General features: G+C 67.8%; 1 protein-coding gene across 1 annotated transcript in view; it reads right to left on the bottom strand.

Moving 5' to 3' along the window:
• The window catches only part of COL7A1 (collagen type VII alpha 1 chain), a 32,457-nt gene extending 8,288 nt beyond the window's left edge, over nt 1–24,169 (bottom strand). Inside the window, 93 exon segments of the mRNA XM_075714598.1 lie at nt 97–165; nt 264–344; nt 451–486; nt 581–643; nt 809–841; nt 1,094–1,138; nt 1,324–1,359; nt 1,644–1,679; nt 1,969–2,013; nt 2,096–2,158; nt 2,322–2,366; nt 2,512–2,583; nt 2,754–2,798; nt 2,987–3,022; nt 3,116–3,325; nt 3,501–3,632; nt 3,808–3,843; nt 3,980–4,027; nt 4,209–4,244; nt 4,421–4,456; nt 4,611–4,715; nt 4,827–4,862; nt 5,001–5,036; nt 5,251–5,295; nt 5,501–5,572; nt 5,799–5,834; nt 6,022–6,102; nt 6,188–6,223; nt 6,325–6,360; nt 6,522–6,602; nt 7,258–7,299; nt 7,382–7,408; nt 7,529–7,573; nt 7,742–7,813; nt 7,912–7,956; nt 8,028–8,063; nt 8,213–8,293; nt 8,493–8,528; nt 8,660–8,719; nt 8,800–8,871; nt 9,077–9,109; nt 9,208–9,234; nt 9,315–9,350; nt 9,471–9,515; nt 9,636–9,671; nt 9,899–9,943; nt 10,080–10,115; nt 10,263–10,322; nt 10,451–10,513; nt 10,618–10,671; nt 10,819–10,845; nt 11,146–11,259; nt 11,351–11,419; nt 11,647–11,700; nt 11,775–11,810; nt 12,134–12,205; nt 12,527–12,619; nt 12,816–12,860; nt 12,974–13,000; nt 13,148–13,195; nt 13,301–13,461; nt 13,542–13,685; nt 13,761–13,887; nt 13,968–14,104; nt 14,186–14,332; nt 14,457–14,576; nt 14,760–14,906; nt 14,987–15,115; nt 15,194–15,340; nt 15,414–15,539; nt 15,623–15,766; nt 15,838–15,963; nt 16,125–16,271; nt 16,353–16,481; nt 16,688–16,837; nt 16,913–17,029; nt 17,244–17,390; nt 17,513–17,632; nt 18,335–18,484; nt 19,117–19,239; nt 19,332–19,461; nt 19,560–19,723; nt 19,920–20,078; nt 20,164–20,257; nt 20,354–20,513; nt 20,591–20,771; nt 20,877–20,967; nt 23,347–23,424; nt 23,734–23,812; nt 23,814–23,869; nt 23,871–23,996; nt 23,998–24,039; nt 24,041–24,169. Coding sequence (XP_075570713.1) covers nt 97–165; nt 264–344; nt 451–486; nt 581–643; nt 809–841; nt 1,094–1,138; nt 1,324–1,359; nt 1,644–1,679; nt 1,969–2,013; nt 2,096–2,158; nt 2,322–2,366; nt 2,512–2,583; nt 2,754–2,798; nt 2,987–3,022; nt 3,116–3,325; nt 3,501–3,632; nt 3,808–3,843; nt 3,980–4,027; nt 4,209–4,244; nt 4,421–4,456; nt 4,611–4,715; nt 4,827–4,862; nt 5,001–5,036; nt 5,251–5,295; nt 5,501–5,572; nt 5,799–5,834; nt 6,022–6,102; nt 6,188–6,223; nt 6,325–6,360; nt 6,522–6,602; nt 7,258–7,299; nt 7,382–7,408; nt 7,529–7,573; nt 7,742–7,813; nt 7,912–7,956; nt 8,028–8,063; nt 8,213–8,293; nt 8,493–8,528; nt 8,660–8,719; nt 8,800–8,871; nt 9,077–9,109; nt 9,208–9,234; nt 9,315–9,350; nt 9,471–9,515; nt 9,636–9,671; nt 9,899–9,943; nt 10,080–10,115; nt 10,263–10,322; nt 10,451–10,513; nt 10,618–10,671; nt 10,819–10,845; nt 11,146–11,259; nt 11,351–11,419; nt 11,647–11,700; nt 11,775–11,810; nt 12,134–12,205; nt 12,527–12,619; nt 12,816–12,860; nt 12,974–13,000; nt 13,148–13,195; nt 13,301–13,461; nt 13,542–13,685; nt 13,761–13,887; nt 13,968–14,104; nt 14,186–14,332; nt 14,457–14,576; nt 14,760–14,906; nt 14,987–15,115; nt 15,194–15,340; nt 15,414–15,539; nt 15,623–15,766; nt 15,838–15,963; nt 16,125–16,271; nt 16,353–16,481; nt 16,688–16,837; nt 16,913–17,029; nt 17,244–17,390; nt 17,513–17,632; nt 18,335–18,484; nt 19,117–19,239; nt 19,332–19,461; nt 19,560–19,723; nt 19,920–20,078; nt 20,164–20,257; nt 20,354–20,513; nt 20,591–20,771; nt 20,877–20,967; nt 23,347–23,424; nt 23,734–23,812; nt 23,814–23,869; nt 23,871–23,996; nt 23,998–24,039; nt 24,041–24,169 — 7,530 coding nt within the window.
• Nucleotides 24,170–24,599: the final 430 nt, after the last annotated feature.

Genomic DNA, 24,599 nt, shown 5'->3' with positions numbered 1-24,599 from the left:
GCAGGTGAGCAGGGCTGCATGGGAATGCTCCCCCTCATCCCTGCCCAGGAATGCTGGGGAAGCTCCTGGCCACTGCAGAGGCAGCTCTGCACTCACCTGCCCTGGGGCTCCAGCATCCCCTGGCTCTCCCTTGGGACCTGCAGGGCCTGAAGGTCCTGGCATGCCCTGGCACAAGCAGCACAGCCCTCAGCCTCAGTGCAGACACCACAGGCTGAGCCCCGTGGGGCTCCTGCTGGGACTGGACAGGGTAAGCAGCAACATACCATCTTCCCAGGCATCCCTGCCTCGCCGTCCTTCCCTGGCACACCGTCCCTGCCTGGCACGCCTGGCTTGCCACTCTCCCCCTGTGGGCAGTAAGAGCAGGGCTGGGGCACAGGGGTCCCGCAGCCCCCAAGCAGCCCTAAGTGCCCACACGGATGGCAGCCGGGCATGGGGGGACAACACACTCACCACTTGTCCTGGCAGCCCAGGAACACCCGGTGGGCCCTGCAAGGCAGACAGGAGCAGAAATCAAGCGGCAGCCCAGGCACCAGGAATGGCCAAGGAGCAGGTCGGGGAGGGGGCGGCTGCAAATACTTACCCCTGGGCCAGGGGGGCCAGGAGGGCCGGGCAGCCCCACGCTGCCCTGGGGACCAGGCAAGCCCTGCAATGGAAACAGCCGCATCAGAGAGGGGATGGCACGCTGCCCTGGCACAGCCAGGACCTTGGCAGCCCCTGCGGGAAGGTGCATGGCAGCAGAGCCAAACAGCTTTGGGGGGACTGGATGGTTTGCAGGGACCAGGTGGGTGTTGGAGGGGAGGGTGCTCACCCGGATGCCGGAGCCAGGTTCCCCTGGATCGCCCTGCAAAGACAGTGCCTGCGTTAGTCCCACTGCCCCGACCCACTGGCCACCGCGGTCACAGTCACGTCCCCGTGCCTGCCATGGGGCTGTTCCCCAGGGCTGGCTGGATCCAGGAGGGTGGCCAGCCAGAAATGTCCCTCCCTCCAGCCCAAAATGTCCTGAAATGCAGCCCTCCCTCCAGCCCCCAAATCTGGCAAGGCACCGCTTTCCTCTGCCAGGTCGGACATGATGATGCCAGTGCCGATGCCATACCTTGATCCCAGCTGGGCCCTGTGTCCCTGGCGGGCCGGCGTTGCCCTGCAGGGGACAAGGGGATGTTATTTTGGGGTGGTGCTTGCTGGAGGCACAAGATGGGGAGGGGGCAGTTGGCCAGCACGGTCCCAGCACTGCCACCCTTCCCTGCTCCCTGGGAGGACGCCTGCCCCGGCTGACGTCCCCCTTGCATGACAGTCCCCTGCATGTGGCGTGGGGTGGCTCCTTACCGGAGGTCCTGGGGGTCCTGGGTCTCCCTGGCTACCCTGAAGGGAGGAAGAGATGGGGTCACAGGAGGGATGGGTTTTCCCTGAGGGGTGCACGGGGATGTCCCCTGGGAGAGGAGACCCAAACAGAGCCAGCAGCTCTGGTAAGCACCCATGCCAAGTGAGGACAAGCCTGGCCAGCTCCTGGCAAGACGCCTGGGGCCAAGTGCTCACCCAGCCAGGAGGGTGGCCCCACAGCTTCACCCCACCCCTGTGGCCAGGAGCCCCCAGCTGCACGCTGAGGTGGGGGGCACAGTGACGTGGTGGGGTGGGCAGACACTTACCGGGCGTCCCAGCACGCCGGGGAAGCCTGGCAAGCCCTGCAAAGAACCACATCAGAGCCGGTGGGTGAGTGGGAGCCCGCCACCCCCAAGCAGCCCTGCCTGCCCCCCAGGGATGCTGCCCATTCCCAGTGTGCGGTACCCAGCCCAGGGTATTTAGAGGTTGGAGGGGCTGGGAGGCCCCCTAAAGCCCTGCGGGCCCTGCACAGGGCAGGAAAGGAGGTGAATAAGACATGTATGCTCCCACTGGTGCTGGTGGTGGCTGGTGTGGGACCACAGGACCTTCCCCCTGTCCCAGCCCACATCCACCCACCATGTCCCCACTCACCGGCTTCCCCTCGGGGCCGGCCAGCCCTCTCTCACCCGGGAGACCCTGGAGCAAGAGACAGGGATGGGGTCAGTGCCAGGCAGGGGTCCAAGGTCAGTGCCAGGTGGGGGGACAGTGCAGTACTCACCGGGGTGCCGTCCCTGCCTTTCTCGCCGGGCTCCCCTCGCCCACCCCGCGGGCCACCTTCACCCTGCAGCGGGGACAGGCGCAGGGTCATAGAAGAGGCAGGGACCCTCCCGTCCCTCCCCAGGGTCTGCTGACACCCAAAAAGGGGTGCCCCCAGCAGTGCCCCCACACAGGGCTTTGCTCCATGGGGCTGCCCCATTGGCAGCGGGAGACTTACGACCGCAGACCTTATCTCCTTTGGGTCCCTGCTCGCCCTCAGCTCCCGGCTCGCCCTGTGTTGGGGAGAAGACAGATGCCATCAGCCCTCACTGCCCCCCTGGGGATGGCTGCCTTGCCACATCCTCAGTCCCAGCTCATCACACTGTCCCCAGCTCGGGTCACCTTGGCTGCCCCACACCTCTCTGCCCAGCCACGCACCTTTGCTCCCTTGGGTCCGGTGGGGCCGCGCTCACCCGGGAGGCCCATCAGGCTGCCCTCCACCACGTCTGCCTGCGGGCACGGTGCAGTCAGGGCCGGCACCCAGGGGACCCCAGGAAGGTCCCCCCAGGGGCACAGCCCTCCCCAGGCTCCTATGCCAGGGGACTGGATGTGGCCATCCATCACCGGAGGTGCAGGCTGGCACCCCTTAGGGACAGTCCCCAGCAGCAGCCATCACCTACCTTGGGCCCTGGGGGCCCTGGGGGGCCCGGCAAGCCGTCCTTGCCCTGGGGTGGGGAGAAAAATAGGTTGAGCATCAAAGGGACAGTAGGGCACCGGGGAGCAGAGCCATCCTGATGCAGCCACTCCTGGCCCCCACAGGGCATCCCCCTGCCCCTTGGAGAGCACCCCATCCCCGCCGAGAGGTGCATAGCACATGAGGGACAGAGGGGACTGTGTCCCTATCCCAGCTCACCTGCTCGCCCCTGTCGCCCTTCTCGCCCCGGTTGCCCTGGGAAAACAACGCGGTGGCCATCACGGGGCTGTCCCCAAGTCCCTGGACCAGGGTCCCCAGCCCTCGCCCTACCCCTCCGCACAAACTCACCTTCTCGCCGGGCCGCCCGGCCTCCCCCAGCTCCCCGGCCCGGCCCGGCACCCCAGGGATGCCCGGTTTGCCAGGCTCCCCTGGCTGCCCGGGCGGCCCCTCGGGACCCCGCTCACCCACAGCACGGCCTGTGGGGCCCTCGGGGCCAGGGGCACCTGGGTCCCCCTTGTCACCTTTGGGTCCTCGCTCGCCGGGGAAGCCTAAGGAACCCTGCAAAATATAACGCCGTACTGCCAGAACCAGCCCTGTGCCAGGGCTCTCTGGTCCCCCTGAGCATCCCAGGGTTGAACCAGCTGCGGGGGCCCCCCCACCAGCCCGGGTGAGGGGGAGCAGGGGGAGCAGGGGCAGCGTGTTTGGGCATGGCATCGAGCCCTGCTCCGCTCACCTCTCGGCCTGGAGGTCCCCTCTCTCCTGGCTCCCCCTGGCTGCCTTTCTGGCCCCGCAGCCGCTCGGACACTGGCAGAAATGAGTCTGAGCTCCCATCGTAGGCACCCGTGAGCTCCTTCAGGGATGAAACCTGGGAGGGAGGAAAGAGCCACTGGTCAGGGGGTCAGTGCAAGCCAGCGTGGCAGCACCTCACGGCCCCACCAACCCATCCCAGGTTGCTCGGGTCTTGTACCACCTCCCATGTCCCCCCTCCTGCTGCCGCGTGGCAGGAACAGCCCCCAGCCCAACAGCCAGGGACTACGTACCTTGATGCCAAGTGCTTCCAGGCTACGTTCAATGTTCTGAAAAAAAAAAAAAAAGACATTAAAAAAATAAGTGGGTGTTGGCTTGCTCCCACCATGGGGGCTGTGGAGGGTCCTCTGTCCCCCAGCGCTGACGTCCCAGCCCAGCAGGTCAGGAGGTCAGGGGGGGACTCACCACTGAAGTCCCAGGATCTCCGCGTGCTCCAGGGTTGCCAGGTCGCCCCTAGGTTTGCAAGGAGAGGGAATGCAAAGAGGTACAGATGTGAAGTGGGTGAGGCGAGCAGTGCTGATGCTGCCCTCAGTAGGTTTCAGAGTTAACACTGCTGGTGCTGCCTGGGCAGGGGCTATGGTTGCCACCACCCTGGGGTGCTCACAGCTTGTCAGGCTCGGTCCTGGGTACTCACCGGCTCCCCTTGCAGTCCGGGCTCCCCCGGGTCCCCCTGAAACACAGCAAAGGCGTCGGGGGGGCAGAGCCAGGCTGCCTGGCCCCAACTCCTGTGCCAGGGTCCAGCCCTGACAGCCTGGGGGCAGGGAGTCCCACCAAGGATTCGTCCCCTCTGGCATGGGGTCCCTCAGACCTTTGCCTTGGGGGGCTTGGGGGCAGAGGCACACCTACCTTTGGTCCGGCCACCCCACGGAGGCCTGGCAAGCCCTGGAAAACACAGAGGGGACACAATGGCACTCAGCACCCAAGGACATGGGGCAGTGCCCCAAGGGAGCCGTGGGCAGGGGTCCTGCCTGCCCCACAGCAGCCCGGACTCCAGGGTCTGGTGCTGGGTGGCACCGTGGGCTTGAGGACTACGTACCTGGCCTGGGGGGCCGACCTGCCCCGGGACACCAGGGAGTCCAGGGGGGCCGAGGGGGCCTGGCACACCTCTGTCCCCCTGCTCACCCTTGGCACCGCTGTGGCCCTGCCAAGAGAGCAGCGTCACCCCCAGCACCCAGGCACCCAGATCTGTACCCACTGGGGGCATGTACCCACCACCCCCCATCACCACACTCCTCTGCGGGGAGGTACTCACATCTCTGCCAGGGGGTCCTGCGTCACCTTTGTCACCCTAACCAGGAGGGAAAGGAGTTAGTTAGAGGAATGCTGCCCCAAAATGACAGTCCTGGACCCGGGCAAGGAAAAGTCACCGGGTGTGTGGTAACTGTGCAGAGGCCGCACAGGGACCACCCGGGGCTTGGCTCCTTACCTTCCTCCCATCCTCTCCCGGTGTCCCGTCTTCTCCCTGGGGACACAGACTGCCAGTCAGCGCCAAGCTCGACCGCCCCAGCTACCCCTGGCACGGGCACCACACAGGATGGGGACAGGCACCGCGGGCACAGCTCAGAGTGCAGGGGCCCTTTGCAGCATGCCCCCCTCATCTTTATGTTGGACTGGGATCACCAGCCCTCAGGACACCTGGGCGAGGCCCAAAGCCCAGCCAGGCTCCCCCTACTCACATTCTTGCCGCTGAGGCCGGGTTTGCCGTCGTCGCCGGGTTTGCCCTGGGAGGAAGAAGAGGCAGTGAGAGAGCCCCCCCGGTGCTTCCCCCGGCACCGGCAGCTGGGGGTCCCTGGGCCCCACCACGGCCCCAGTGCACAGCAGGGAGCTGAGCACGGGGCGAGCCCCAGCAGACGGAGCCGGCTGGGACTGACTGCAGAGGGCATGGGGCAGGATGAGTCCCCAGGGCACAGGGTGGCCAGTACTTACAGGGACGCCGGGTGGTCCCAGGGGGCCCACGGGGCCAGGCGGTCCCTGATCCCCACGCAGCCCAGGCAGCCCCTGTGGGGAAAGGAGACGGGAGCACAGGGGAGCACAGGGGAGCACAGGGGAGCAGAGTGCCTGCCTCCCCCAGCCAGCTCTGGGAGGAAGGAGCGTGGCAGGGATGGAGGATGGCCCCGCTGCACTGCCCCAGACCAAGGAGCACAGGACAGGATATTGGTCCCTTGCAAGTGTGATCGCCCCAGTGGGAGCACAACCTAAATGCGCCCTCCCCAGAGATACTTACGTCCCGGCCGGGGTCCCCCTGCTTCCCTGGGTCCCCCTGCAGACAAAGAGGAGGTGAGGGCAGGGACATCCTCACCCTGCCATGGGGCCCCCACGAGCATCCTCAGCCCAGAGCAGAGGGTGTCCAGGGGGGCAACTCCTCCTGCCCCATCACGCCTCCATCCTGCAGCGCCCACCCACAGTGCCCGGGGGCAGCTGTGCCCCCCACCCTGGACCACACTCACCCGCAGCCCAGCGGGGCCTGGGGGCCCAGGTTTGCCTTCCAGCCCATTGCGGCCATCCAGCCCCGGTGGGCCACGGTCCCCCTGTAAGAGAGCAGGGCAGGAGGGCTGAAGCCATGGGGCAGGACAGGGGTGCTGTGGGGCAGCCCCCAGCTCCCAGCCCCCTCACCTTCTCTCCTGGCAGGCCTCGGTCCCCAGGGTCACCCTGCGGGGTGGGAAGAGGAGTGAGCATTATCGCCACTGAACGGGAGCAGAGCAGGGCGCAGACCCCCCCGCTCAGCCCCTCGTGGGGAAGGGGGCACTCACCCGTGCACCAGCAGGGCCACGGGGGCCCTCCGCGCCCTGCAAGAGAGAGACACACTCAGCAGTGGGGTATGGGAGGAAAACGGGGGGTCCTGGGTGCTCGCCGACTGCCCCCTGCACACCAGGACTCCTGGCTCTCCCACAGAACATTGCCCGTCCTGCTCTCCTGCCGCCTCCCGCACCAGAGACCAGGCACCTACCCTCTCTCCAGGCAGGCCAGGGGAGCCGGTGTCACCCCGGGCACCCTTTGCACCGTCCTCACCGGGGTCCCCGGGGTCTCCCTGCCAGGGAAGGGCACCATTGGTTAGAGGGTACTGCCCCACTGCCAGCGCAAACACCCATGCTGAGCCCATGCCAGAGCCCGTGCTGAGCACCTCTGCTTATGCTGTGTGGTTTAAGGGTGGTATAATAGCAAAGGTCTGAAAATATGGGCATGGGCTGAAAAAAGAGCCAGCCGAGCCGGGGGGAAGGCACTGGCTATGGCTGGGGACCGAGGCACCCTCCAGCACCCCACAGAGCACAACCTGTGGCCAAAACTGCCTCAAGCCTGAGCTGACTTGTAAAAATGGAGCACCCAGAGCATGCGGTACTGCTGTGGGATCTCTGCGGGGCTGGGGAGCCATGAGCACGCCAGCTCCTTCGAGGATCTCAGCTCTGCAGGGACCTTTTGTCTCATCACCCTCCTCCCAGCACCACTCAGGGGCGTGAGCCCACGTGCCTCCGGATTGCATGTGCCCCCTGATGCCATGTGCCCCCCGCATCCCACGTGCCCCCCGCATCCCATGTGTCGGCCACAGTGCATATCAGATCCACATGGCAGGGGCTGTTTTGGGCAGGGAGGGCTTGGTGTACTGGGACCCCAGCACACAGCCAGAGCCCGGTGGGGGACAGCACAGGGCAGCCCACCACAAGCATCCCAGGGGACCCACTCATTACCTTCTCGCCCTTCTCCCCTAGTCCTCCGAGCCCCACGTCGACCTGTGGGGCAGAGAGGGGCCGTCAGAGCGCATGGGGCTGGGCACTGGCCATGGGCAGGGAGAGGGGTGGGGGCAGAGCTTACGCTTCGTCCTGGGGGTCCGGGAAGCCCCTGAAAGAAGGGCGAGGGAAGCGGGTTAAGGGGAGCTGGCACGGCCCCAGGCAGGGCAGAGCTGGCTCCGGGGTGGGGGCCAGGCGGGTGACCCCGCGCCCCCCCACCAGTGTCACTCACCGGCTCCCCGCGGTCACCCTTGCTGCCTGGTGCTCCGGGGCTGCCCTGCCGGAGAGAGGGACAGGGTGAGGGGAGGAGGGGACAGGGGACCCATGGGGCGGTGGGTCCCACGGGGTGGAGGGTACCCATGGGGTAGGGGTGGGTGCAGGGCAATGGGGTTGCTGAGGTGGTGGGTGCCCGCGGGGCAGTACGTGCACACGAAGTGGTACTCACGTTCCTGCCTTCGGGACCCGGGTCCCCTGAGTCGCCCTTCTCCCCGGGGGGGCCACGGTAGCCGGGGAGGCCCTGGATGGCAGCAGAGGGAGGGTGTGCATTAGCGGGAGCCAGCCCAAGGCCACTGGGCATCTTGCCCACCCCGGGGTGCCCACCGGACCCGCACTTACCCGGGGGCCCCTGTCTCCAGGTTTGCCAGGCAGACCCGCTTCGCCCTGCGGGGAGAGAAGGGGTGAGTCCGGGGAAGTGAAGAAGGGGGCAGTGGTCCCAGGGGGTCCTCACTTACCGGGGTGCCTTCGTCACCCTTCTCTCCACGCTCTCCCTGCAGCACAGGTCAGGTCAGTGGGCACCAGCCCGGGGGAGAAAAGCACAAGTCACCAGTGACCCCCTGCTGCCCACCAGCCCCCCACCTCCTCAGGGTCCCAGTACCCCATGGTCCCTGGGCCCACCGCCCCCCTCGCCCCACGCTACCTCCTTGCCACGCAGCCCGGTCTGCCCCGGGGTGCCTGCTCGGCCCGGCTCGCCCTTCTCCCCCGGCTCCCCTGGGTCGCCCTAGGCAGGGAGGGAAGGGGGAATGCGTCAGGGCAGCACAAGGGGACTGCGGGGGCTGCCAGGGGGAGAAGGGGCTCAGCATGGCACCCTCCACTCCCTGGAGCAGCATCACGGCGTGGCGTGCTGGACAGCCCCTCCAGAGCCCAGTGGATGGATGGATGGATGGATGGAGGAGTGATGCCTCCTGCAGTGACATTACCTTTGGGCCGCTCCTGCCCGTGAGGCCAATGATACCCTGGTTGTTGGAGAGGGAGAGCACGTGTCACCGGGGACCAGGCCCCATGCCAGGGGAGGAACCAGGGCCGTGAGCCGGTGCCTAGGGGCAGAGCCCCATCAGCCCCAGCCCCAGGGCACACCCAGACTCACCCGATCGCCCTGCTCGCCTTTGGGGCCGGCTGGCCCCGGGATGCTCAGGCCAGGGGCACCCTAGACACAAATGGATGCAGCGTGGAGCAACAGCACGGGCACCGTGAGCCCTGTGCCCCCCATCCCCAGGCAGTACTCACACGGGCGCCTTTATCTCCTGTGTCGCCCTTGGGGCCAGGAGGTCCTTCTGGTCCTGGGAAGCCTCTGTCACCCTGGAGCAGATGAAATGGCTTCATCAGCCCCCCCCAAAACCATCCTCCTTCCCCCCACTGCAGCTGGGGACAGCCAGGTTTGAGGACCAGCATGGGCATCCCCTCAGGATGATGCCCAGCTGTGCTGTCCCCCCACCCCAGCCCATGGCCGTGCCCCACGGGGTGCCAGCTTGGGGCCAGGGGGGCACAGCCGGGGCAGGGTTACCTTCTCTCCTCCAACACCAGCCACGCTGGGAGCCTAGGGGAGAAGCAGAGGGGACCGTGCTGGGTGCTGCCCATCGCTCCTTGTCCCGGCTGGGGCAGGCAGAGGTGGACCTGCTGGGCAGCATCACTTACCGGCTTGCCAGGTGGTCCCGGATCACCCTGTGGAGAGATGGGTGTCATTGCTGGCCCCTTCCCCAGCAGTCCCCTGCCACCCTGCTGGGACCCCACTTTGCCCTCACCTTCTCCCCACGGGGGCCAGCTGGTCCTGGAGCTCCCTGTAGCAAAAGAAGGGACCTCAGGGGGCTGGTGGTGCCTGGGGACATGCACCCGAGGCATGGCAGCCCCCACTCCTGGGGTGCCGAGTCCAAAGCACCACAGCCATTGCCCTGACTCACCTCTCTGCCTGACAGGCCTGGGCGCCCCGGGGCTCCTGCCTCGCCCTGGAGGAGGGGAGGAAGAGGAAGGTGTCAGGAGCATCCTCCCACCCCGTGCCAGAGCAGCTGCCACAGGGCAGAGCAGGCATCACCCCGGCATTGCTGCAGCCACCCCAGCCCACCTACCTTCTCGCCCTCGGGGCCTGGCACACCACGGTCCCCCTGCAGAGCGAAGCAGAGGAGGGTTTCAGGGAGCCTTCCTCCCCGCACACCACACTGACCCTGCCCCATGGGCTGCCCCAGAGCCCTTCGGGGCCTGGCCCCAAATCCCATCCAAGACCAAGTGGGCTCTGACAGCAACCACCAGGCACAGCCATCGTGGGGCCACAGGGACACCAGGACCCGCCGACACTGTTGAATGGCACCGTCCTGCTCCAGCACCGTCTCACCTTCTCGCCCATCTCTCCCAGCTCGCCCGGTGCCCCGCGGTCTCCCTGGCACAGGAGGAAGATGGGGTCAGGAGCAGCAGGACCCACAGGGGACAGCACAGGTCCCAGCACAGCACCCAGACCCCTTTTCCCCCCACCAAAGGCAAGGTGAGAGCATCCCTTCAGCCCTCGCACCACTTACCTTCCTGCCCTGCTCCCCCGGCGGTCCCCGAGGGCCCTGCAAAGGAGGATGGAGATGTTGCCTTCAGTGTGGCAGGGCAAATGCTCAGGTTGGCCAGAGCAGGAGCCCTCCGGCATGCCCTTGGGGCTTGGCTTGCCAGCAAGGCCAGCTCCTGCCCGCCTTACCTTCTCTTGGGAAACTCACCCGGTCTCCTGGGTCCCCGGGGCGGCCAGGTGGCCCTGGGAAACCTTCATTGCTGTCGCCCTGTGGATTAGGAAAGGTGATGGCCATGCCCGTGAGATGGGGATGCCCATGAGATGGGGATGGGCATCCCTGCTGGACAGCAGTGCAGGGTCCGGCCCCAGCGCAGAGCATCCCCACTGCCTTCTTACCTTCTCTCCCTTCAGGCCAGGGGGCCCGGCAGGTCCCCGGGGCCCAGGGTCCCCAGCCAGGCCCTGCAAGAGAGCACAGCTCAGCCCTGGGGACACAGCTCAGCCCTGGGGACACACAGCTGCTGCAACCCCTCCACCGTCCCTACTGACCCAAGGGCTGGACTCACCGGGGGGCCAGGCTCCCCTCGAGGCGCTGCCCCATCCACAGTTCCAGGGGGGCCCTGCAGAGACAGGCGTCAGCTCCTGCATGACAGCTCTGGAGAGCTCAGTCCTTCCCAGCACCCTGGGGGGGACTGCAGTGCCCTCGGGCACCCACGGGACCTCTGTCCAAGAGGGCAGAGGAGCCAGGGAAACATGGAGCCACTCACCCTCTCACCTCGGTCACCTTTCTCCCCCTGCAAGGACAAAAAAAAGCAGTTAAGGGCAGGTCTGGGCTCTTCCCATGCCCCCTCGAATGGGGAACATGCTGGACAGAGCCCATCACCAGTGGTATTGGGGCACATGCATGCCATGTGCCTCTGCACACTGCCCATCATCAGCAACAGCCCATGCATGTGTATGTGTGCGTGGGCACAGCCCATGAGCGGGACCGGGACCATTGCACAGGACAGCAGCTTCAAGCTGCTGGCTGTCCCTCCGTCTGTCTGTCCACACATCCCCCCAGGCGTCCCCACGCAGCACCATGGGGCACGTACCTTTACAAACTCTCCCGGAGGTCCCGGTGGCCCCATGGGTCCAAGTGGACCGGGGGGGCCTGGATCACCAAATGGTCCCCGTGGGCCGGGGCTCCCAGGGGGGCCAGGGCTGCCCTGGAGTTCAGAGATGGTTCATTAGCTGGGGCTGCGGCACAGGCTGGGGTTGCTGGTGGAGACCCCCCAGCATCGCCACCCCTATACCTACCGGTGTGCCCGGCTCCCCTTTCCGGCCTGGCAGCCCCTGTCCTCCATCCACGACCACCCTGGGCTCTCCCTGAACCAGGGCAGGGAGGAAAAAAAAATTCAGTGTCCCCATGTGCCCTGTTGTGTCCCTGGTGCAGGACAGGGGCCGCAGTGCCTCCCTGAGGCCAGAGGCCCGGCAGGGAGATGGGGAGACCCTGGGGTCACCCAGACACTGAGTGCCAGGGTTGGGATGTGCCCATCAGGGTCCCCACTGCCCCCCAGGGACCCCCGCAGGGCAGCCCTGTGCCCATCACCTACCGGCTCGCCTTTCTCCCCTTTCAGGCCAGAAAGCCCCATCGGCCCCCGCGGCCCCTGGGAATGAAAGGCAAGAGTGAGGGGCATGGGGTTGGGGGAGTGGGGCTGGGGAGGGATGGGGCCATACTCACAGGATCCCCTCGGGGGCCAGGAACGCCCTGGGTGCCCTGGAAAACAACAGCTCAGGAGGTGAATGTGTGTCCCTGCCAGCCGGGGGAGTAGGGATGGGATGGGATGGGATGGGACGGGACGGGACGGGACGGGACGGGACGGGACGGGACAGGGGCTCCAGCCAAGGCAGGGATGGACAGTCCCTACCCAGTACACTTGGCCTGGGAAACACATACTGGGGACAGCAGTGACCCTGCCAGCTACGGAGACCCCCTCAGCACAGGGATAAAGGTGGGCAGAAGCTGGCTCAGGGAGCAGGCAGGGTGATGGGAAGAGCCCACCATGCAGCAGCAAACCCAGGGGGACACCCCCCACTCACCGGCTGGCCAGGGGATCCGGGGTTCCCAGGGCGTCCGGGGCTTCCTGGTGTCCCATCAGCTCCGGGGAATCCCTGCAGGAGAGAGGAGCATCATGCCAGCGCCCGGCACATCCCAGCACTGCCAGACCCGCCCCCAGCACCCCAGGCAGTGCTGGTCCTGGCACTGGGAGCCCAGGACAGCCCCATGGCAGAGCCAGGGCCTTTCCCCTGTGTGCTGTTGCAGTGCAAGGGAGCAGCATGGAGCTGGACCAGGACTCCCCAAGCAGTTCCCTTCTCCTGCCTGGGTGAGGAGGAGGAGGGAGAAATGAGGGGCAGAGAGAGATCCCCACGGGGCTGGGTCCCTGTACCTGAGGACCCAGGGGGTGCCTGGGTGAGGGGATTGGAGGTACTCACCCTGTCCCCCTTCTTGCCCGGCTGCTCGACACTCTCTCCTGGCAGACCCCGTGGCCCCACAGGTCCTGGAGGGCCAGGCAGCCCATGGCGGCCCTAGAAGGACAGTGGAGAGGACGGGCTGGGTGGTGGGCAGTGGCCAAGGGACGTCCCCTTCTCTGTCCTTGCAGTCAGGGCTGGACAGGTGCCTGCCCTGGCACCCACCCGCCAGCAGGACAAGGGGACCTGGGGACCATGTCACTGCCCCCCACCAGGGAGCTGCCCCCAATCTTGCCCCTCAGCAGGACATTACCGGCTCGCCAGGGGGGCCCGGCTGCCCCGGGCGTCCTTGCAGTCCCTGCGGAGACAAAGTCAGCACTGATCATCCCCTGCGGGCTGGCATCAGTGGGGTCTGGGGGGATGCAACCCCCGTAGAGCCACCAGTGGTGGGGGGGACACCAAAACACTCACCGCCTCACCGCGGTCCCCCTTCTCGCCCTGCAAAGGGACAGAGGTTAGGGTTAGGGGCTGTACCCCCCTGCTCGGCTCCCCACTGCACTGCTACCGTCAGCAAGCTTCGGGGTCCCTGAGCCCCGGCGGCATGGCATGACATGGCACGGCATGGCATGGCACGGGGATGCTCACCTTGGGGCACTGCACAGTGCAGGGCTTCGGCCTCGGCTCTGGCTCCGGCTGGCAAGACAAGGGAAGCCTGTGTGAACCCGAGGGCAGGAGAAGCCCCTGGCCCCCGTGGGGCTGCTCCTGCTCCACACCCCCCGCAGCACCCTGGCCCCTTACCCTGGTGGAGATGATGGTGCAGAGGTTGTCGGTGAGCTCCCTCTCCAGCTCTGCCAGGGCACCACCACCGTGGTAGATGTACCGCGGGTCCTCGCCAGTGACCATGCGCTGGAGCTGCTCCCGGTCCGCCCCCTCCAAGCTCACCGCCAGCACTTGGACCCCTGAGCCGAAAGCACCCTCAGCGCCCTGCAGGATGCGGCCCCCTCCCTGCACACCCCACTGGGACCCCATCCATCCTCACCCCCGGCCTTGACGTCCCTGGCTGCGGTGATGGCATCGTCCCCGGAGGGGCCATCAGCCAGGACCACCAGCACCGCTGGTACACCGGGCCGGCGCCCCGCACCGGGGCTGAGCAGGTAGGTCCTGGCAAAAGTGATGGCTGCCCCTGGGGAGGGAGGAGGAGGGGGCAGTCAGCGGGGTACCACTGGCCACTGCCCCAGCTCCCGGCACAGCCCCTCACCAATGGCGTTGCCGCTGGGCTCCTCGTAGCGCATGGTGCGGATCTGCTCCAGCACGGCGGGCAGGTCGCTGGAGTGGTTGAGGAGCAGCCAGGGCAGGCTGCGGTAGCTGTACGTGGCCAGAGCCACCTGCGAGGGCGTGGGGGAGCGGTGGGCACTGCTGCCCGCCTGTGCCCCTTGAGCCTCCCACCACTGCGGCAGCCCCATACCTGGGTGCCCTCGGGGCCCAGGTGCCCCAGGGCGGACACGGTGCTGGAGAGGAGGGTGCGGACGGCATCAGCACTGGAGGAGCTGTCACGGGTGCCGTGCACCAGGAAGACGATGTCACCACGGGCGTCCCTGCAGACTGCGGGCACAGGGAAGGGGTGAAGCCGCTGGCGGAGAGGGGACAAGCCCAGCCCAGCCCCGCAGCATAGCGCTGCTGTACCTGTGCGCTCGGTGATGGAGGTCTCGGCACCCGGCGTGCTCCCCAGGAGCGGGCGGAGGGTGAAGGTGTAGCGCTGGCCCAGGCGCAGCCCGGAGACCTGCTGGGAGCTGGCAGCGCCGGGCAGCGTCCGCCCCGTCTGCCCCGCAGCTGCCACCCAGAGGACAGAGTCAGGGGGGCCAGTGAGCTCCCGTGGGGACACTGGCCCCCGCCCCGGGGCCACCTGCCTGCCTCACCTGTCGGGGGGGTCCAGGAGAGGACCTGCCTGCCTCACCTGTCGGGGGGGTCCAGGAGAGGACGTAGCTGGAGGCTCCAGGGACAGGGGTCCAGGCAAGTGTCACCGAGTCTCTCCGCACCTCTGTCACCCGCAGGCTGGTGATGTGGGCCAGGGCAGCTGCTGAGGAGGAGGAGAAAAGGGTGGCCAGGCCCCATGGGGCAGCCCCCACCCCACTCCCTGCCCCCCACCCATCACCCTCCCCCTGCCCGAAGCTGGGACAGCCCAGTCCCCCGGTGCCCCTCTGGGTGCCAGTGCCACCCCGGGGGTCTGATGCCCCCTTGGCCCCATGCAGCCCCTTACCAGTGGCAGCAGTGATGGTGGCTGGCTCACTCTCTTGGCCACTGGCCAGGCTGGTGATGCTGATGTGGTAGCGCCGGCCTGGCTCCAGCCCCCCCAGGTCATAGGAGCTGGCGGTGGCTGGGAGCTGCTGGCTGTGCTGAGGCCCCCCTGCCCGGGGAGAGAGAGGGGTGAGGGGGTGGGGTGCGGGGGCTGGCAGGGGTGCAGGGGTGCCAGCCAGCCACACTCACCCTCGGCCAGGCGCCAGACCAGGCGGTACCCAGCACTACCAGCCACTGGCACCCAGGCCAAGAGCAGGCGGTGCTCCGAAGACTCTGTCACCTGGAAGCTGCTGATGGGAGGCACTGGGGCTGCCTCCGCTGTGGGGAAGAGGGGCAGGCATTAGGGGCAGGGGTGCCTGGCGCCACCCTGGCACAGCCCCCTGCCCCGGCACTCACGGGTGGTGACAATGATGGAAACGGGGTTGCCCTCCCGGTTGCCAATGAGCGCCGTCACCTTCACGGTGTAGGAGACACCACCCTCCAGGTCGGGGATGTCGAAGGAGCTGGTGTGGCCAGGAACCTGCCGGCTGCTCTCCGAGCCCCCTGCCAAGGACCATGGCGTCAGCCCCCCGCTCCAGCACCCTCACAGCTTGTCCCCGTCCCCGTCCCACGGTACCGTCTCTGCGGCTCCACACCACGCGGTAGGCAGTGGCTCCCGGCACACCAACCCAGGTGACGCGGACAACGTTGCTCCTGGATGCCTGCACCTCCAGCTGGGACACAGTCCCCACCTGCTCGGGTGCTGTGACACCGAGAGGGCCACCGTCACCCAGGCCTGTCGCAAGCGGCACCATCCGGCACTGACGTGTGGGGGGGACACCTCACCTATCCTCCCTGTGGCAGTGACAGGGCTGCCCTCACGGCCGTCCACGATGGCTGAGACACCGACGGTGTAGACGATGCCAGCGCGCAGCCCCTCAATGGTGAAGGCAGTGGGGTCGGCGGGGAGATAGCGGGATTGCTCCAGACCTAGGAGAGACTGTTGGGCTGGGAAGGCTTCCGGCACCACAGCCGCAGCACCCTGCGGTCCCCACACTCACCGTCGCTGCCTCGCCAGGTCAGCAGGTAGCCCCCAGCGCCTGGCAGCCCTCGCCAGGTGACGCGCAGCTGGCTGGGACCGGCCTCTGTCACCCGCAGCTCCGAGATGCCGCCCACCGCCGGGTACTCTGCACCACCCCACGGCACCACGGCATCACCTTGGGGTGCCCAGAGGGGCCCCGCGGCTGCCCTGGTGCCCTGCAGGCTTGCAGGATGATAAAGGACCAATGCATGCCAGGGGGAGAAACAGCACCAGGACTCCCACTGCCAAACCCTGGCACGGACTTACTGAGGCGGACGGTGAGCGTGGCAGCGCTGCCCTCCCGGCCACCGGCCAGCGCTGAGACACGCACCAGGTAGATGATGCCCTCCCGGAGGTCACCCAGCTCCAGCCCCGTCTGGCTGCCTGGGACACGCCTTGTCTTCTCTGTGCCGTCTGCCAGGAGCGAGGTGGCTGTGGAACCTCAGCACCAGCCAGCCAGGGTCCCCCGGGGGCCGCCCCTGCCCGCAGACTCACCCTGGTTGTTGCGCACCACCACTTTGTACTCAGTGGCACCGGGGACGCCGGTCCAGCCCAGCCGCACCCGCCTGCCCGCCTCTTCGACAAGCCGCAGGTCTGACACGGCACCCACGGGTGCCTCCACACCTGTGAGGGGACACGGTGAGGCACGGACGGAGTCATGCAGCCCGGACAGCGTGGCCCCCATCCTCACCATGGGCTGTGACCGGAGAGCTGGGGGTCTCATAGCCAAGGGGGTTCCCTGGGCTGAGCAATGCCACGCGGGATGTCCTTCCATCCCAATGGCTTAGGAGGGTGGGAGAAAAACCAGGGGACCCGTGGTGGTCGCTCACCTGTCTGGAAGGTGGTGACAGGAGTGGCCACCTCCCCGCCGTCGTAGAGCGTGTAGAGGGTGATGCGGTACACGGTACCTGGCTGCAGCCCCGTCAGCTGATAGGTGTTAGCGCTGCTGGGGAGTGACACCGTCCTGGGGGGCTCCGGTCCTGCGGGGAGGGGAGGTTCACTGCTGGCTGCAAGGGCAGGGGGTCTGTGAGGGGGACCAGGTGCCCCAAGCCCACCTGTGGCTCTCTTCCACTCCAGGCGGTAGCCGTGGGCATCGCGGGTGCCAGTCCAGAGCACCTGGATGGACGTGGGGCTCAGGATGTTCGTCCGCAGCATCTGCTCCACACCCGCCTCTGCAAGAGGGACCCCGTGGGCCAGGCTGCCCCGTGCTGCTCTGCCGCCAGCCACCCACCCCGGCGTGTCCCTGGCCCCGCACACGGCAGGGTAGGGAGCACCACCATGGTGTGGGGCCATGGGGGATGGTCCCCACCCCATCCCATTGCAATGGCACCAGGGGTAGAGCCAGAGGCCAGCAGCAGGATGGCATCACCCATACCCACCACCTACCCGTCCTCTGCCGCACGGTGGCCGTGGGCCCCTCCAGCTGCCCAAAGAGTGGGGTCACCGTCACCACGTAGTCGGTGTTGGGCTGCAGCCCCCCCAGTGCGTGTGATGTCCGCCCGGCATCCAGGTCCACCCTGTGCCTGTCCTGCCCTGTGAGAGCCAGCACAGCAGTCCCTTGGGGTGTCCGGAGAGCGGGTGCCACCGCCCCCCTCCTGTCCCTCCTCCCTGGGGCCACCAGCAGAAGGGGAACAAGCTCTGGGACGGGCACCTACCTGTGAGGGTCGCCCAGGAGAGCCGGTAGCCAGTGGCACCACTGACGGGCTGCCAGGCCAGCAGCATGCTCTGTGCCGAGACGTTGTGGACGGCCAAGTGTTGCACGCCTGCTGGTTGCCCTGCACGCGAGAGGTGCCCGTTGCACACCCACGTGAGAGCGGGGCAGGAGGCAGCGGGAAGCACCTTTGCCCACAAAACCGCCTGCTCTGCGGAGGGGGAAGCCCCCTTGCCCCTGCTCATGGATGCTGAACCGCACTGAGGCCACCAAGTGCAGCCCACGCCTGGGTGGCTCCTTCAAAGCATCCCAGCTCCAGCAGAGCTCAAACACCTTCCTCTTAATGCCTTAAATACTTTCTGCGGGTTAACACTGCCTGGGGCAGCTGAAGGAATCGGTTTGCCAAAATTTGAGGTTTGTAAAGGTGTTGCCCCAGGGCCTCGCCCCAGCTCCTGCCCAGCCCACCACCCTTGCAGAAACCACGCTTTCCTCCCAAAATGCATGGTGCTTGAATTTATAAAAAAAAACCTGCATTTTTTCAGTCAACATTTTTACGTCACGTGGGGAAAGCTCCAGCAGAAACGCTCCCATAAGGCTACAAAAGAGCTGGGAGAGCACAAAGCACTGCACCCCCGCCGGGAGCACCTTTTGGAGCTCAGAGCATCACCTTGTAGTCGTGCTCGCCCACATCCACATCCTGGCCTGCCCCAGGCAGCAACGGGCCAGGCAGCCCCATCCCCATGGGGCATGGTGCCTGGAGGGGCACCCCTGTGCTGGGAACTCATCCCTGTCCCCAGCTGAGCCCAGGGCCCGGTGCGGTGCTTACGTGTCCGGGCAGTGAGGGTGGCGGGGACAGCGGGCTGCTGCACGTAGCGGGGTCGGAGCGTCACCACGTACTCGGTGTCAGGGCGCAGGTTGCTCAGCGTGGCTGACTGCGCGCTGGCCCCCAGGCTCTTCTCCTCCCCCTGGACTGCTCCTGGGGGGGAAGCGGAGGGATAAGGATGGGCACGGGGGCATGGCACGCGCCCGGGCCCAGCAGGGAAGGGGTGTCTGTGAGCCGGCACCCTGCCCTGGGGATGCCAGGCAGTGCCAGGGGTGGGGAGCATGGAGCACAGGGAGAGGCTGGGATGGCAGCCAGGGCAGGGGCAACCCCTGGAGCGCCCAGGGCCAGGGAGGGGCTGCCAGGTGTGCGGCTCCAGCCCAGCGCCTGGCTGGGACGGGGGTCTGCCGCCCACCCCCCACATGCAGCAACTGTGGGGGCACATGCACGCCTGTGCTCCCAGCCCTGGGCCGGGGCACACACCGGGCCCCCGGCCATTGCGCACACCCGAGCACACACCCTGAGCCCTGCGCACCAAAGCCTCCGGGTGTAGGAACACGCACACCGCCTCCATGCCTTTGCATGCACACATGCCCCACAGCTTGCGCACGAGCGCCGGCCACCGCGGTGAAGGCAGGCGTGCACACACCCACAGTGCTCTCAGCATGCAACCCCCTGTGCATGCACCCTGCCCTGCAACCCCCTGCCATGTCCTGCCCGGCTCACGGGGCTGCACTAAGGCAGAGCATCCAGGCAGCACCATCCCCTCGCAGGGACCGTCCCCTCACCTTGCACAGCGTAGCTGAGGCTGTAGCCCTGGGGGGGCTCAGGGCCATGCTTCCAGGCCAGCCGCAGGAAGGTCGGTCCAGTCTCCACCACACGGAAATCCAGCACGGAGCCGGCATGGCTCTCTGGGGGCACACGGAGCCAGGGATGAGCCCCCAGCCCCGTGTGCTGCAGGCACCCAGCACCTGCCCGCGTCCCGGTGGGCATGGACACTCACGGGTGCGTGCTCGGCCAGACACCGACTTGCCGATGCTGTTGGCGTACTGAGCGGTGACAGTGACCAGGTACTCCGTCCCCACGCGCAGGCCCCGCAGCACAGTGCTCGTCTCCCGCGGCCCCAGGCTCACCTGGGCAGGGACAGTGTCACCCCCTCGCTGTCCCCAGGCCATGCATGGAGCCGCCGGGGACCCCCGGGGACTCCGAGCAGGCAGGTGGGAGCACTCACCTCCTGCCTCTCTGCCACAATCGGCTGCCCCAGCCCCGTCAGCGGCACACGCTGCACCCGGTAGCCGGTGACGGGGCCGCTGGCCACCGTCCAGCGGATCCGCAGCTGGTCGAGGCCCTGCTCCAGAATCTCCAGGTTGGAGGGGCCGGTGTGGCTCAGCCCATCTGCAGGGAAGCACAGGGTGCGTGTGGCGGTGGGGAGAGTTTGCTAGGGTAGCACAGCCACGTGCCCGGTGGGATGGGATGGCCAGGAGGGCATTTTGGGGAGGATGGGTGCTAAGGGTGCACCCCGGGTGAGTGCATACTTGCACCCAGCACCACTGGCACCCGCGCCCCGTGGGAGGAGGATAAGGGCCCATACCCAGCAGGCGCGGGGTGCCCCCGACGCTTGTGCACACCCTGCGTGTCATCAGCGGCACCAGCGTCCCCAGCAGCTTGAAGTCACCCACGTAGAAGAAGAAGGCATCGGTGGGCATCGAGGCCACGCTGATCAGCTCCTTGCGGTCAGCGTTCTTGATCCCTGGCAGGGAAGGAGATGATGGGTAAGGGCAGGGACCCTGAACCCAGCGGGAGACTCCCTCGCCTGGTGCCGAAGCCTTGCTCACCCACAGCAAAGACCTTGATGCCCTGGCTCTTCAGCTTCGCTGCTGGCCCCTCGGCATCATCCTGGGACTTGCCATCCGTGATGAGGATGCAGATCTGCGGGGCCGGGCAAGAGCTGTGAGACCCAGCCCGGGGCCTGCAGACCCACTGCGTCCCCCCCGGGTGTCCCGAGGGCCCCCACCCTGCATGTACCTGGGGGACCCCGGGCCGGAGGTGCGTGGGGCCGAAGAAGTTGTCAGCGACGTAGCGGAAGCCGGCACCAGTCCGTGTGTTGCCACCCTTATAGCTCAGCTGCTGGATGGCCCTCCGGACGCTTGTGCCATCAGTGTGCTGGGAGAAGGTGAACTCCACCCTGGGGGACACAGGGGGACGTATCACCTCCCGGCCCTGCTGCCCCGCTGCCCCGCATGCCCTCTCCCCGGGGCTCACCGCGGCTCGTCGCTGTACTGTGCCACAGCGAAGCGCACAGCCTTCTCGCCCACCACCTGCACGAAGGGCCCCACCAGGTCATCCATGAAGGTGCGGATGGCACGGAAGTTGTTCCTGCCGATGCTGGACGAGCCGTCCACCAGGAAGGCGATGTCGGCCTCCAGCACGTCCTCGCACACCGCTGCGGGGTGGTGACGGCGCTCAGGGCACGGACCGGCACCACAGCACAGTGGTGCAGGGCCCCTCTTGCCCCCACCTCGCCGTGCACCTAGTGCTCAGCACCCACCTTGGCTCCTCTTCTGCGCCGTGGCAGCTGGGGGGCCCAGGAGCACGGGGAGCACAGCGAGGAGCAGGAGCCGGCTGCTCATCGTGGGAGCCTGTGGGAGAGGATGCTGCCATCACCGCCCCGCAGCAGCCCCACGCATCCGATACGGTGGTGACGGAGCGGCAGGGCCCAGGAGGTCCCAGCACCATGCCGTACCGGGATGCCTGGTGGCCTCGGCAGGGCAAGGTGCCAGCGTCGCCCTGGGCACCGCTGCTGGCGCTCCACGGCGCAGGGGAGAGCCCTCGCTTTGGGCCGGGGCAGGGAGGCGGTGGGGCTGTGCCCGCCCGCGTTACCACGCGTCCCCCACGCCGGAGGAGCGGCCAGCAGCACCCAGCACCCGCACAGCGCGCCGGGTCTGCCGGCTCACCGAAAAGGAGCGGGTGGGCAGTGGCTGGCCTGCCTCTGGCCGGGCGGGAGCAGCGCCGGCGGCTGCCCCATGGCACGGCGCAGGCCGGCGGTGCTGCCAAGGCGCGGGAGGGCACGGTCGCGCGCGTGCCCCGCGCCAGCCGGGGCCTGGCCCCGCTCCAGCCTGCCCTGTGCGGCCTGGCCGGGCCTGGCCCGCCGCCCCGCTCGCCGCTCGACGCCCCGGGGAGCCGTGCCCCGGCCGGCGGGAGGCTGCCAGCCCCGGCTGCAGGGTGTGCGCGGGCTCTGCCTCCACAAGCCCTTCCCGCTGCCTCCCGCCTGCCCCGGCTGCCTGCTCCGCGCCTCGGCACCGCCGGTGGCTCGCCCCGGCCGCTCCTGCCCCTCCCCGTCACCCCAGGACGGGTGGCAAAAGCGGGGTGCTCTAGGGCAGCGGGGAGCCAGGGCGGGCGAGCCCTGCCCGCGACCCCCCACGCCCCGCCGCTTCCCACGCACACGGCTGCTGGGGCGGGGGGGGGGGGGGAGCACCCGGCCCGACACCACCGTGATGGCCACGCCGGGTCTGAGCCCAAGCACAGCCCGGCCCGGCTGAACCCAGGAGTGCGAGCCCGGCGGCCGCCCCGGCGCGGGTGGGCGGGCGCCCACGGGTGCCCGTGTGGGAGGCTCGGTCTTGCCCCGCAGCGTCCCCCGCCTGCAGCGGGACCCCCGGGACTGCCCCCACCCCCCCCGGCCGCCCGCACTCACCCACCGCCCCCCGCGGGGCTGCACCGCGCCGAGCCGAGCCGTGCTGCTCCGTGCCGTGCCGTGCCGAGCCGCTCCGTGCCGAGCCGAGCCGGGCGCAGGCGGTGCCGGCGCGGAGCGGCCCCCGGCGCTCCCGCCCCTTTATTGAGGGCGGCCCGGAGCGCGGTGCCGGGGGGGGAGCCGGAGCGTCGCGGCCCCCGCCCAGGCCGGCCCCCCAAAAAGGGCTTTTCCCACCCGTTCTCCAGGGAGGGGAGGAAAGCGGCTTTTCGGGCTGTTCCCCTCAAAGTGCCACCCCTGGCTCCCCCACGGTTGCACCCTGGGCAGTGGCTGGAGGGCTCCGGGATGGGGATGAAGCAGGAGGGGGTTAGACCCCCGGGAAGGGTTTCTGCTGGGCTCGCCACGGAGACCTCGGTGCAGGGTTGAGCAGGCCCCCGGTGAGGCTCAACGCAGTTTTCCCTCCAGCATCTCCATCCTCCATGTCCCAGGAACGTGGTGAGCAGCTCTGGGACCTGCCAGCTGGGAGCCAGCCGCACACTTCCATCCACCCAACTTCATCCGTCCGATGGGAATGTGTCCCCAGGGACCTCAGGGCACTGCCTGGCCCTGGGCAGAGCTGGATGGAGCTGCCATGGGGACCCGAGCCCCTGGTCCCCTCTGGGTTAGAGCCTGGCTCTGAACACCAGCCCTGGCAGGGACGGTGGTGGTGCAGAAGAGTCGCTCCCCACGCTAGCACAGCTCTCACGAGGCTGCAGGATGGCCGGGCCTCGGCCAGGACCTTTCCTGTGCCCAGAGCTCATGGTACCCATCACGTGGGACCCTAACACCCATGGGTCAAATACAGGGATTGCCCTGGAGCCACCTGTGGGACATCCTCTTGCCCTGTTCCGGACACCATCTCCCAGCAGCCACCAGAGCAGACTGGTGGCAGAAACCTACGCCAGATCTGGAGAAACATGCTGGAAAGCTACTGGTGGTGTGACTGCAGTTGGTGGGAGGAGGTGAAAGGGAGAGGATGCCCAGCAAGGTGGGCAGGGACCCTGCGTTGCCCTGGCCTCACTCCCTGCCCACCCAGCAACTGGCAGGACTGTCCCCTGGGGCTCCTCCTCGGCCCAGGGTGCACCCTTGACCCTCAGGGTGCCCCTCGTCTGCAGGGTACCCCGTGGGACCACACTGCTCCTTGGGGTGCATCACACTGCACCCCATCCTCCCCCCTGGTGCCTGTCCTCACCTGGGGCCGACCCCAGCTCATGGCCCCAGCATGTGTCCCATGCCACCTCCCCTCTGTCCCCTTGGTCACCCCGCATCCCCCTGTCCCCAGCACCCCGTGTACCTGTGCCTTCCTGGCCGCTGGCCCAGGGGCTCCCCTCCGGCTCCTGGCAGGGCAGCAGGCAGGTCTGGGGGCATCTTCCTGTGGACAGTGAGGGGAGCGACAACGGGGTCCCTGGGGCCCAGGGCCACCTCACAGCTGGGGGCCCGGGGCAGGGCCACCTGCCACCAAGCAAAGATGCTCCAGGGCCGGCTGCAGGCAACTTTCCCAGGCACACACTGTTCCCAAGCAGGGGAGGAGTGGCGATGCCCCCACTCTTCTTAAAGGCGCAGCAAGCAGTGCATCCCCTCCTCTTCGTTAGCCTTCCTCTCGTTAGGCCCCAGCCCCGGCCCCCAAACCTGGCCAGCCAGCTCCAAAGTTCACCATGGGCATAGGTTTTCCCCTGCCTGCCCCAGCTCTGTGGGTCCAGCCGTGGGTCCAACATCCCCAGGTCAGGACTGTCCCCAAACCCTCCTCCCGCCAGAGCTCGCTTAATGAAGGCAGGGCGGCCTGTCCCAATTAGACAAGGGGCTTCGTTAAACAGGGAGCAGAGGGGTCTGCCAAGGGCTCTGTGGCTGGCCCCGGGCCCGGAGCTGGCGGAGCAGCCCCACGGCGCGGTGCCGGCAGCAGGGCACGGGCGGCCGGGGGTCGCCCCAGCTAACGGGGGCAGCGCTGGAGCAAGCATTGCCCAGCAGGCACCGCAGGCAGAGGCACCGGGGCAGCAATGCTTTGCAGCCATGCCGGGGGCTCTGTCTGCCACCTTGGCCCCCGGGAACGTGGCAGGCACCAGTGTGGGGTTGTCCCGATACCCCACAACCCCGCAGGCAGCCCAGCAGCCCAGGAGCATCTTGACTGTCTTGCTAGCAGCATCCCCCTTGCATTGGCACTGGAGGGGGACATGCAGGGGTGCTGGGTCCCCAAAACAAGACTGCATCCCCCTCCACAGTGTTTCCCAGCTCCCCCCACCCGCATACCAGGGCTGGGGAAGGAATCCGCGGCCCCGGGCGCAGGACGGTGCTGCCTCGGCGGAGGGAGAGCACCAGGTGCGAGTGACTCACGCGGCCGCCCTGCGCCGCTGCACGCTAGTCCCTCCGGGAACATCCTGAAAAGCTGTCGGCCCTTTCCCAAGCCTGGCGGGCTGGCAGCCAGGCCACCAGTCCTTATTCCCATAGCCCAGGCTTGGGGTTCCCCATCTCTCAGCTGGCTTGGCCCCAAAGCACATTGACTTCTCTCTACTGACACTGATCAAAGTGTGCAGGGCTGACCCTAACCCCAGC

The sequence above is a fragment of the Pelecanus crispus genome, chromosome 7 (genome assembly GCF_030463565.1).
Source record: "Pelecanus crispus isolate bPelCri1 chromosome 7, bPelCri1.pri, whole genome shotgun sequence".
NCBI lineage: Eukaryota > Metazoa > Chordata > Aves > Pelecaniformes > Pelecanidae > Pelecanus > Pelecanus crispus.
This window is presented reverse-complemented; position numbering and strand designations above follow the sequence as displayed.